This window comes from Channa argus, chromosome 1 (genome assembly GCF_033026475.1).
Source record: "Channa argus isolate prfri chromosome 1, Channa argus male v1.0, whole genome shotgun sequence".
Classification (NCBI taxonomy): Eukaryota; Metazoa; Chordata; class Actinopteri; order Anabantiformes; family Channidae; genus Channa; species Channa argus.
The window spans coordinates 11,404,181-11,416,117 of record NC_090197.1 but is presented as its reverse complement, the minus strand read 5'-3'; the positions used below and the strand labels follow the sequence as shown (position 1 = coordinate 11,416,117).

The 11,937-nt window shown below is 38.7% G+C and overlaps 1 protein-coding gene across 1 annotated transcript; it reads left to right on the top strand.

Moving 5' to 3' along the window:
• The first annotated feature begins 1,494 nt into the window (after nt 1–1,494).
• Nucleotides 1,495–11,209, top strand: tmem268 (transmembrane protein 268). The gene is made up of 10 exons (XM_067496790.1): nt 1,495–1,741; nt 4,237–4,309; nt 4,947–5,067; nt 7,202–7,296; nt 7,394–7,501; nt 8,299–8,451; nt 8,672–8,782; nt 9,817–9,906; nt 10,065–10,283; nt 10,656–11,209. The coding sequence occupies exons 3-10, from the start codon at nt 4,968–4,970 to the stop codon at nt 10,818–10,820; spliced, it is 1,041 nt and encodes a 346-aa protein (XP_067352891.1). The 5' UTR covers nt 1,495–1,741; nt 4,237–4,309; nt 4,947–4,967; the 3' UTR covers nt 10,821–11,209.
• Nucleotides 11,210–11,937: the final 728 nt, after the last annotated feature.

Here is an 11,937-nt window from a genome sequence, read left to right as displayed (position 1 = left end):
AAATTATAATCAACTCACAACCATTGAACCGTGCGTTTTCAATACAGTTTGTAAAAATGCTTTTTCATTTAACCAATTAATTTGTTTTTTACTATTTGATTGCCCCCCCACACTCACAAACACACACACTTTATGATACACATCTATTCTGAGCAAGCACAGATTTTTTGACAAAAAAAGACGAGAGTTTAACAATCGTATTTCATTTGATTACGTGAGGTTTTAAGTATTTAATTACTGCCATTATGCCATTTTTTCTCTGTTATATTAGTGTTTTAAATAACTAAATGACGTTAGCAGCTAAATGATGTTTAAACATAAACTTCCAGGAATCAATTGTTTACACTTAAAGCCATGAATATGTTGTCAGTAGATAAATGCAATTTTGATTATTATTACTTCAATTAATGTTTGCAATTTCTTACATAAATGTATTCTGCATTTTATGCTGATGTTTTTAAAATTACAATACTGACTAAAACATTTACTGACTTTGTCCGCATGGGGTCAGACTTTTCATAAAACAACACTAGACCCAGATTAAGCACAGTGTCAAATGCATAGGATTTCAGTATCATGGTTCAGTTATTCGGTGCTGCAAGTCACTTTATTGGTATAATAACAGCAACATAAAAAAAATTAAAAACATGTACACAATATGGTAACACATAGTGAAGTGCAAACTAAACTAATGAAACATATATTTATTCTTGAAAGAAACAAAGGTGCAACAACTCATCACCTTTATGTGAATGCTTGTCAGAATTTTAATAAGCTCTGGTTGTGAACTTGTGAACTGGGGTAAAACTGCTGCATCCCAATTTAAATCCGACCAGAGACTTTTATTACATACCACTATTACAGCAAATGCCAATAAATTATCTAAAAACTATTTTAATAAGCAGCTCTGTGTTGTGTGCAATTTGTTTTTCAGCGACTGAAATGGGCCCTTTATTAAGATAGAGTTTAAAATGTGCTGCAATTATGTACAATAAATCACTTTTAGTGTTATTATGGTGTCACTGTACTGTCTTTATTGGCACATATTCTAGCCTATATACCTTTTGTTTCTCTTAGCTTCAGAATGCAGAATGTTGTCACCTTTGCCTTTGTTTGTGTTTTATTACCGTACCCCTGAATTTCCCCTGGGGGATCATTTATGTAGACATTGTTCTTGGTATTTATTTCTCAGTTCCAGCTGTCCTTGAACTTTATGACTTTAAGAGTTATCATTTCCAGTAAAGCAGTACCTTGAGGGCAAATAAATAGATAGCAATAAAATACCATCTTCTCATGTGATACAGAACTTATCTGCATGTTGTAATTATAAGAAAGACTTTATTGTAGCTTCTAAGAATCAGAATGACAACACCACCTCAAAATATGTGTTAATTTCGTTTCTTGAGCCTGTGTTTGGAAACACAGCCACTGTGCTAAGGTGGGAACCACAAACTGCATTCCTGTAGTCATGAGGCAGGGCTGATCTGAGTCACGCTGTCAGAGAGAGAGAGGGAGAGACACACACACAGAGCGAGAGACAGAGTGAGAGAGAAAGAGAGAGAGAGAGAGCGAAAAGTAGGAACTAAACTCATCAGAGTGTGAAAGTAAAACACACCATAGTCTCTATATGCTGCAAGACTTTGCTTTTAAGGTAATTACTGAGAACATATGTTCCTGGAAAGGAAGGCTTGGAAATCTACCGAGGAACAAATACAATCATCACATCTTAGCTGAAATGCAGGTACGATGTCTTTTAGCATGTTGTATTTGGAGTTTCTAGGTCACATTGGGTCTCATGGCTTCACTGCAGAGTTACTGAGAAGGAGCATACAGGGCATGTGATTCAACATTTATACACAAATAAATATATGATATAAAGAATTCCATTTTACATAGACTTTTATCCATTGAGAACTAGACGCAACTATTTTGGTAATTGTTTGGTGATTGTTTTGATTCTTTCTTACTCCTCTAAATTCAGCTTCACAACTGTGAATTATTTCTGGTTTCTTCGGGGGTTCTGTAATAGTGGACTTATTGCGTTACCTTGGGGATTTTTACACAATTTTCCAGAAATGTACTTACCAGAACACACATTGATTTATTAACAAAAATAAGGATAAGAGTAGGTAGTCAAAAAATAAATAAATTACAGTACGATTTAGCCTTTTTGATAATGACTTTAGTTAAGTCAGGCAACCATGTTCAAAATGATATGCAAGCTGAGAGAGTTCAGCTGCATGGAACTGTGGCTGTGAGATGAGTTTTTACTGATAAGCCCATGACAGCTGCTGTTTCCCCTCTCAAGAACCAAATCGATTTTTCACAGATACAGACTTGCGAATATTTTTATGCACACTTTTCAAAAATGTCATATAACCAGGTGCAGTGTAAAGAAACTGGAACTGATTAGAGTTCTTAGAGTAGGTTTGACTTTACTTATAGGCAAAGAACTAAAAATGAAAGGTTAGCAAAGATAGGCTTGTGCATAAAGAGATCTGTGAAAGAGGCTGGACTGCAGGAACAAACCTACATGATGACAGAAGTGTTGAGTTTTCACACTTGATGGCTAAAATGGGGCTTAGAGGAAGTGTGCTGTAACACTTCATATTCTCAAAAAAATACAACACTGCCACAATAAAGTATTACACTTCAGACATTTCGCTGTATAAGCTGCACACATATCAGCAATCTTAAAGGCTCATAAAAATGTAAATTCACTTCACTACAAGGCTACTGCTCCAAATTGACTCTATACAAAATGAGGGTAATAGCCTCCTTATGTTCTGCCTCTATGAGTAGATAAAGCCATCATGTCATTGTTGTAGCAAAGGCCATAAGCCCTGAAAGCAGAAGTGATCTGGTTTCCTGCAGGTTCAAGACTTCTTATTTTTCTTCACCTATTTTAGTTAAACTGTAAATAACTGTAAAAGCTGTCTAATGGAGATAAAGTCTGGCATGTCTCTGGGGCTTTTTAGAGAGTGAATACACCAGTCTGGACGATCTGCTTCTTCAAGTGTGACATGTCAAACCTACCTGTTAGGACAGTGGCTCCCAGTTTTTTGTTTGTTTTGTCTGATGTACCTCCAGAGCTCTGCCACTGGAATGTTATTAGGAATCAGTTACAAACTGGATATTAATTATTACATATTAGCACCATTAAAAGTGGATATGCACTCTCCCACTTAGTGTCTGCAATGGTGCTTGAACTACACAATTTGAGATATAAAAAGTATTTACATATATTGTAGTGCAGTAGTTTCCCCATATTGTTTTGGCATGTAGAGACTACTTAAAGTATGTGATTCAAAGACAACACTCCGTTTTTATGATCCGCACTTCGTCCCTCAAGAAAACAAGACATCATCCTGTTAAAACAAGAAAGGCGTTTTTAAAAACTAAAGCCTGGACAGTTTATGAGGGTCCAAATCAATGACCTGACCTGCTTTAGGCCAGTGGTTTCCCAAATGTTTCATCCTTTTATACACACATCTTTTTAAAATATACTTTAATGTGATTGATGTGGTGTTTTAGTGTTTGTGTAGCAGTTTAATCCTATGAGCTATATTATTGTGACAATAATGACTGAGCAAAAGTTAAAAGTAGGCTTGAATGTTGACCTTCATCTGGCTTTAACAATTTGGGTAGCAGATGGAGGTTCACACCACCAGAGATAGTTAACTGCCTCCATAACTGCTACAGTATTTTTTAACTTTGACCGGTATTTCACTACTTTATGGCTGTATTTAAATCTTAATTAAATGTTTGTGAACTCTTTTAACAGTTTAGTACTTTAGTATTTCTTTGTAATTTTGAATAACTGCGAGCTATTTCAACTGTTGGTGACCTACTGACCAATTTCAGTGGTTATTTTCAACATTTAGATGAAAGTTTTTAGCTTATAACCAGTTCCTCATGTATTTATTAGCTTGAGCAAATGTTTTAAACTTTAACTGATTTAAGAGCATTTAGATCCAAATGTGTTTATTCTTATAGTTATTATCTGGTTAAAATTATTTATTCACTACTCTTTTTAACTATTTCATTTGACCTCACACATTATGTGCTACAATATCTGACCACACATGTTTGCGCAGCCTAGTATGGTAAATTTACCAGTCAAATGTACCCTGCTAACTGCAGCTACACCCTGAGGTGTGAGCTCCTAGTTACTGTAGGACTCATTGTTGTCATGCCACCTGCATTAAAATAATTTCTCACCATGGCCAATTACAGGTGCATCTGGACAGAGGCTTCTGATGCTGACAGGCACTGACGTGCAGTGAAGTGACTCTAAAGAACAAAAAAGGTGAACAGGATGGCTTACACACAGTCCAGATAAACAAATCAAGAAGGGAGGGGCAGGTCATAAGCAGGAAATAAGTCAAAGCAGGTAACATGACTCATGGGGAGAATCTGCAAAAAAACAGGAACAGGTAACAGAACTTTACTTTTCTCTCTCAAAGAGAAAGGTAAAGTGGTCGGGTTAAATACTGAGTAAACAGAAAAAACTGAAATTTCCAAAGCAAAAGGTCTGAGGAAGTAGGAGTGTGGGTAAATTTAACAGATATGTAGATGATGGCACCTCTGCTTTATTGGCTTCATTAATTTTCACTAATTTCCTCCAATCTCGTAAGGTCACATTAGTACATCTCGACATTAGACCAATACCTCTTACACATTTGTTTCTTTCGTGACTCGTGTCCAGTGTTATTACAAAATCATGCATGACTTCACTCACACAAAGACACTGGATTCTCTTTTTAACAGCTCATGTGTGCTGAACTTGTTTGTTTTCAGAAATTCTTAACCAGAAATGATAAAATCCCCTTGTTAAGGCCCATTTCTAAACTACCCCGTAGTATTAAACATAGTTGTTTACCTTTTACCAGTGTGCGTTCCATTTTAAACGTCATATTTAGATGCTGTACACCTTTCTCCTTCAGAATGTGGTGACCTCTGAACACATGGAGGACAAAGACGGACTTTGTTGTGTGATGGACGAGAGTGATGTGGATGTTCAGATCAGACAAAACAAAGCTCAACCACAACCCAACTGGTCAAATGGTAATGAAAGTGTCTTCACTGGTTTTGATAAGAGATCCCTTCTTCATGCTCAGTGTAAATCATTTATTTAATTATATGACTGTAAGCTACTAGTTTTAGGGTTGGACCTAGTAAGGCACTTGACACAACTACTCAATTTAAATAAGGTTTATTATAAAATATAATAGTTGGCAAAACAGGATGGAGATGTAGTAAGTCCTCCTACTAGCTAGATGGTGCTGAACTCCAGTCTATGAGAGAGGACACGAAGATGACAGTGACTTGTGGGATATGGTGTCTGAACATGAAAACAAAACTTACTAGAGTCCGTGGCAAGATGAGCGGAGTCTAGAGGAGAAGCAAGGTTCTTATGGGGAAGAGGGGAGTGTGGCCCTGGTAGAGAAGATACATCTTGAGATGCAGCAAGGTTGAGTAACTTGAAGATAGGGTAGGGAAATGGTGGAAGGAGGGACCACTGGGAAGGATGTAGTAGTCTGGATCCATAACACAGAGGCAGGCCTGGTGGTGAATCTCCAATCCCTGATAGTGAAGAGAATTCCAAAATCCCATTAGTGATATAATATGCAAAGTCCAAAAATCCCTTTTGTGACTCAGTGCCCTACCGCAATAGTCTCTGTGCAATAATGTACTTGTTGAAGTCCTATATACTTGATGAGGTCTTGGTCAACAATGGTACACGTTAAAAACCTTACAGTGGATTTTCACTTAGTGAGGTCCTTGATACAGGCAACTTGAACACATGATGGATACTCGTCTGAGTTCTGCATAAGAGTAGTAGGAGATAATCACGTAGCTTGGTAAAAACGTAACACGGCATGTGACGGGAACAGGAAGTGGCTGGAAAATAAAAGCCTTTAACGGGGGAAGTGAAGTTGGGGATCCTGAAAATGACTTCATTACGCCATTCTGACTTTAACCTTGAATAAATTCTGATTTTGTTTTTAAAACTGAAATAGGATTAAACACCAATACATGCAGTATTGTGTAAAACGATCATCAGATCAAACAGATCATCCCTGGATCACCTCATGACCAACTCTCTAATGTACCTTCACTTCTGCAGCATTAGAGAAACATAATCACCGTGCAGTCATGTTGCGTTCACATGCTTTTAATAGCGAACATGTAAAGAGGTGAATGACCTCTTCACAATAATTTTTTTCCCCCCCTTATGTTGCATTGAAGTTAAAAAACATCGTGTTGATCCACGCTGTCAGGCAGGATCACACAGTGTATTTTACTAGTATTATACATTTTGCCAATTTACCAATCCATTGTGTGTATGTGTGTGTTTTCTCGATGGTGAATGTATGTGCCTGTTTTACTGAAGCAAACAATCTGGACTTACATTTCGACACACCTCTGTCTTCATCACAGTCAAACCGAACAAAGCCATGAGGCAAATCCTTACATAGTAGTTAGTCTGACAAGGTGAGGATTTGTGATTGGCTCACAGTAGACAAGCGTTTAAGCCTATTGTGTAGTGAATAGAAGGGGCAGGAATTGCCCCAGGCCAATGTCGGAGACAAGCCCCGCTGTCCTACCACATCTAACCAGAAAAACATGCACAGCAATCTAAAACATGAATGCATTAAAACTACACTACCCATCTTATAAAACAGGCATCGTTTCGTCATAAAACAATTCTTCAATAAGCCCAAAAGGTTTAACTGTGAAGCCAGCGTGCTTCCTCACCGCCTCTGGGGGAGGGGGCAACTGTCTTAATGCGCCAAAAGATGTGGTAGAACAATGTTTCAGACTTTGGCCTAGGGCATCAGCTTCAGTATTAGGTTTACATTCTTGTCTACTGGGATCCAGTCACAAATGCAGACCTTGTTAGACTAACGCCTGTGTGGGGATTTGCCTTATGGCTTTGTTCTGTTTGACACTGATGAATGCATAGGTGTGTTGTCAGTCCGTCAACAAATATAGGGTTTAGCTCCAGACTTTTTCAGCATCAAGAACTTCAGCTTCCGTAAAAATCAGGCAGGTGAATCAACATGAACCCAGAAAATGTTGAGGGTGTATTTTTATTCTCTATCTATTTTTCGTCACTTTCTACATGTCTTGCTATCAGGCTTACATTCTTTGTCCTATTTTTAGTGTTTGATGACTGTCTCTCTCTGTCCTTTAGGTCAGTGTGTTCTGGCGCTTCCGACCCGTTCCATGATAAACCCCCGGTTCGATCTGACTCTGTGTCGTGCCAAACTGGAGAGCAAGGGCTTCCAGGTCAAAATACACAAATAATCACGTGGCTCTGAAATATACTTATATTTTTATAGTTGCTTTGTCTTTAACTTTTGTTTTATGTTTTTTATCATGTTAGATTCCAGTCAGTGACTTGGAAGCTCCACTAAAGACAGCTCTGGCTGTTTCCTCAGTTAAAAGATTCATGGTTTTTAATTCGGCTGTCTTCCATTTCATGATGGCACCGGTATGATATCTCAGTCTCGGTTCAAACCTATCAACGCTTCACACAGCAGTGGCATTTCCTCATTCCTCCTTTGCAGTTTTAACTCTCACTCTGTATTTCTTTTATTTCTCTCTCGCTCTTTAACACGTGTTACCTTTTGGTTTGGACACTCCACTCATTTAGCATTACACTTCCATCAGGCTGCTGGACACAGGCTAAACAAAAGAAAAGAGGCAGTGGAGGCCAACCATTCAGGCCTGTTATTCCCAGGTTTGGCTAAGCCCCTCACTACCGTTTCCATAATTAGAACTTTGTGTCAGGCAGCATCTGTCTAACTCCTTCCTCCCCCTTTGTTACACCGACTTTCTGTTTCCTCTATTTAGTTTAGCTACCATGACACTGTTTGCACAGCTTGATTTAGGAGTGAGCTGATGGTAATGTGTAAAAGTACAGGAGCACTCCTCAAGACGGAACATGGCTACGCAGTAAATAGTTAATAAGCTGTCACACATTCCGAAAGTAAGGAAAGTTGTAAGGAATCCAGTGGCAGCACTAACCGCTCCACAACCGTGCTGCCTCTGGTTCATAACAAAAAATGTTTAAACAAATGTAAAAGCTTACAAACTAACACATTGAATTGTTTAATTTACAATCCCAACGAACTGGACTGAAATAATTCCACGTCACATTAATCTAAACTTTCCTTTCTCACTGAATTGGACAAAAACTCTTGGCGTTGTGTTTTTTTATCACTTGTTACCAGTTGTCACTCAAAAATATGAATGCATTGGATACAGCCTCTCCTCCCCTTCCCCCAGGTGCTGTATGTGGTGGTGTGGTGTGCCATCTTCTCCACCCTCCACCTCTACATCAGTGTGACTGACTACTGGGTCATCTGTGTGTCCGTCAGCCTGGTCTCCATCTTCCTCACCACAGCCATCATCTTTGTCCTCCACAACAGGAAAAAGGAGGTTAACTGCATCAGAATTTTGGCAGCTTCATATTAATAATGCCATTACGACAAAAGATGTAACAACAAGTATAAGTTAGCGATTTGAAACTTAGCCAGAAGAATACTTTTCAAAATTCAAGGTTCCTCAAATCTCCCACATAGATTTTAGTGGTAATACAATGAATATGATGTGTGATAATTGAGCGTCAAACTTGTTTCTGTGTGTGTTTCTTTGGCAGATCAACATGAACTTAGACATTCGGTTAATCCAGGTGAATGAGAGGATGGTGAAACACAAGCTTCTGGTGGCCGTGGCCGACTGGGTGCAGAACTGCACCGGAAACATGCAGGTTGTTCTAAAATCAGATATAACTCTGAGAATATGAGTGTTTATAGACACCAAAAGTCGATTAGCTTCTTTGAACAGCAGGTTCTGGTACTTCTTAATAAAAGCACAATCATTAGTGTGTGATATTCTTGCAGTTGTGTATTTTCTTTTTTAAAAAAATCATTTTTATCAGTTTTATCATGTTTAACTGCTCTCCCTGAAACCCTGTTGGAAAAAATACAACACATCAGGTGCACCAATATAGATAAGAAAAAACAAGATGATGGGGGGAACATATGAAACAAAGTAATGAGATGTGTTAATCAATATCAATTCACAGTAAAAGATGCAGAGGATGAGGGACATGAATATGTGTCACATGTTTATCATCTTCACAAGTTGCACGGACGAAGAGAAAAGGGCAGACAAGTTTAACACTGTGTTGTCAGACCAACTCATTACCATTGTCATTAGTAAATGTGATGTCACAACATATCAGCGGGCGTAACAACACAACACCGACAAAGCAAATAGCCAAGAGCCAAATACAGAAAAAAGAGGAAAGTATTAAAGCTAAACGTGACTTTTTTTATGTCTGCGTGATAGATCAGATAATTTGTGCTTTATGTTAAAGATGTTTGCTATAAATTTATTGACAAACACATTTCGTTTCTTGGTATCTATCTATCAGCCATTCAGTACATGCAGTAGGACTACTTTACTTACAATCAGCAATAAAGAGTAGTATGGCATGTCAAAGGGAATTTTCCGTAAATAGGAAACTTTGCAGATCAGTTATAAAAAAAAATATTGCTAAAAAAAGCAAATCTGCGTCGATGCAATATTAATACCATATATGGGCTGTACTGTGCATCACCACTGCTATGTGGGAGTAAAGAGCTTAATGTGGTCAATAAAAATGTTCTTATGATAAAACTCCAAATTATAAGATGTGGGTGGTGATTTAGTGGTCTGAAAGCAGGCGGACACATAAACCTGAAATAATTTTGCTTTGGCATATAACACTGTCACATTCATCTTTCTGTCTGTCTGCAGCTGCACTTTGTGTATTGGGACATGTCCCAGTGTCTGAGGGCGCTGACTGAAACTTTAGAGGAGTTAAGCTTCGTGGAGAATGAGACCCAGGTGAGTGAGTCGGGTACAACTGTCGCTCTGTTTGTTCTCTTGCTGCTTTATTGATTTCTCTTGTGCTTCCTTGTTAGTACTTCCTTAAAATCATTTGGTAGCTTTTATTCATGGAGTGTGGGGAAAATAGGATCCAGTCATTGTTTCACTTTCACTAGAAAAAACTAAAGAGGAAAATGTCCCACCTCGTCCTCGTGACCGAGGTCACGGCTGCAGAGCCCGAGGTCGACAGCTCAGAAGTGGAGCCGGACTCTGACGAACAGAGGCCTCTGCTGAGGAATGAGGACAGAGACTGCGACACTTCAGCCAGCCAGCGAGACGACGCCAAAGTTACCACTAACTACAGCCTCGTCCCTGATGCTTCATTAGCTGCTCAGGTAAGTGATGAGACAATGCTGCAGGACATTAGAGTGACTTTACTTATAGGCGTTTGTTTTACATTGTGTTTTTCTGTGTGTCGTGGTTCATTTTATTCTGTTGCTCATATTTAAATTTTTTTCACCCTTCTCAAAATTCAAACATTGCATGCTTGAACAAAAACTACAGCATTAAAGCCAAGAAGCAAATAAAAGAATAAATGACACAATTTCATAATAAACAGTAAAATGTGCAAAAGGTAAAGGGATATGAATACTTTTCTGAAGTACTGCAACTACTTAAGTGTTTCCTTGTGGTTCACTGAAGAGAAAACGGCATTGGTAGAACTGTGTCGATGTTGTCATTTTTTGGTCTTTGTTTGCTTTTTCCAGGCTAAAGCCTACCAGCTCCTGATGACCTATAGTGCAGCCTATGTGAAGTTGCTGGTCTCTCAGCAGTTATCGGGGCTGTCACATCACCACCCGCGAACGCGTCGAAATCACTGCACCACCGCGCCTGTCTGCCTGTGTCAGTACACCAAAAACAAGGTCCTTTGATGACAGACCCAGCAGAACCCAACCTGCTGCATGGAACTGACAGCTTCTTTGTGAACAAACAAACTGACACGTGGGAGTTTTTCCTTTGGAGAGGATAAACCTTCTTTACGAGAGGACATTTTGATCCGATAGGGGACTCCAGATTTCTCTGTTTTTAAGACTGTTCTTCCAGAATTGCAGGCCAATGTACCTCTGCTGCTGTTTTTATTCCAGCTCTGTGTTAACACCATCTGGATCTCTGTCCTTTTGCAACCTGCCAAATGTTGACACTCGCTGAAGTCCAGCCAGCTGCTGTCAATGAATATTTGTATACATGATAATCACAGTGTAGTTAATGGAACCTAAATTATTTGTACAACTAATAAACACATTTTCAGGTTATTGTATAATCTAGTATATTTCATGCTGTTTTATACTATTTTAAATACTTTTTTAAACCACTGGACTGCACCATTTCTGGCTTAGAAAGTGTATTCTAGTAAGTATCTCTCTGAGGTTTATAGCTGTATGTATATTTGTTCAATTCACCAAACCTCTAACACGGTTTAGTTTTAAAAATTGTTCAACGTAGAAGAAGTAGTTACATTTTGTACTTACTACTACATTACAATACTACAGTTTTAGAAAGACTACATTACATATTCTGCATTAGTTAAGTAAATGTATGTCAAAATATTCCCCAAATGTAAATAAAGTATAAAACGGAAAAAGAAAAAGAAAAGAAAGGAAAAGAAAAACACTTCTCCTGATGCAGGTGTGTAATCACCCTGAAAGACGTTTAGCATGAATTGTTGGCCATAATTTCCTGGATTCATCATTTTAAATGTCAGCCGTGTGGATTAATTATCTGTGTATGTATTCTCTAACATTGCCAGTGTTCATTCATCAGTGCTGATGCTGTGGCTGAGATGACAGCCCAGTTGGGGAGCTGCAGGATGACACCGCAAACACACAGTGAGAGTGCGAGCGTGGTCAACCCAGGGAAGCTCAGATTGCGTGATGGAGGACAGAGAGACATGCAGCGTGAAGTCAAGTTAAACGATCTCAGAAACACTGCCTCTCCTCAGGAGGCTAAATGGCCATCTGTGATCCTGTGTGCACAGGCTGGCTTGGTTCC

What these genes read in the sequence shown, in the direction of transcription:
- tmem268 (XM_067496790.1), top strand. Translation starts at nt 4,968, where the DNA reads ATGGAGGACAAAGACGGACTTTGTTGTGTGATGGACGAGAGTGATGTG. An exon ending in TCGTGGAGAATGAGACCCAG is followed by an intron (nt 9,907 to 10,064) that starts GTGAGTGAGTCG and finishes CACTTTCACTAG; the next exon opens with AAAAAACTAAAGAGGAAAAT. An exon ending in ATGCTTCATTAGCTGCTCAG is followed by an intron (nt 10,284 to 10,655) that starts GTAAGTGATGAG and finishes TGCTTTTTCCAG; the next exon opens with GCTAAAGCCTACCAGCTCCT.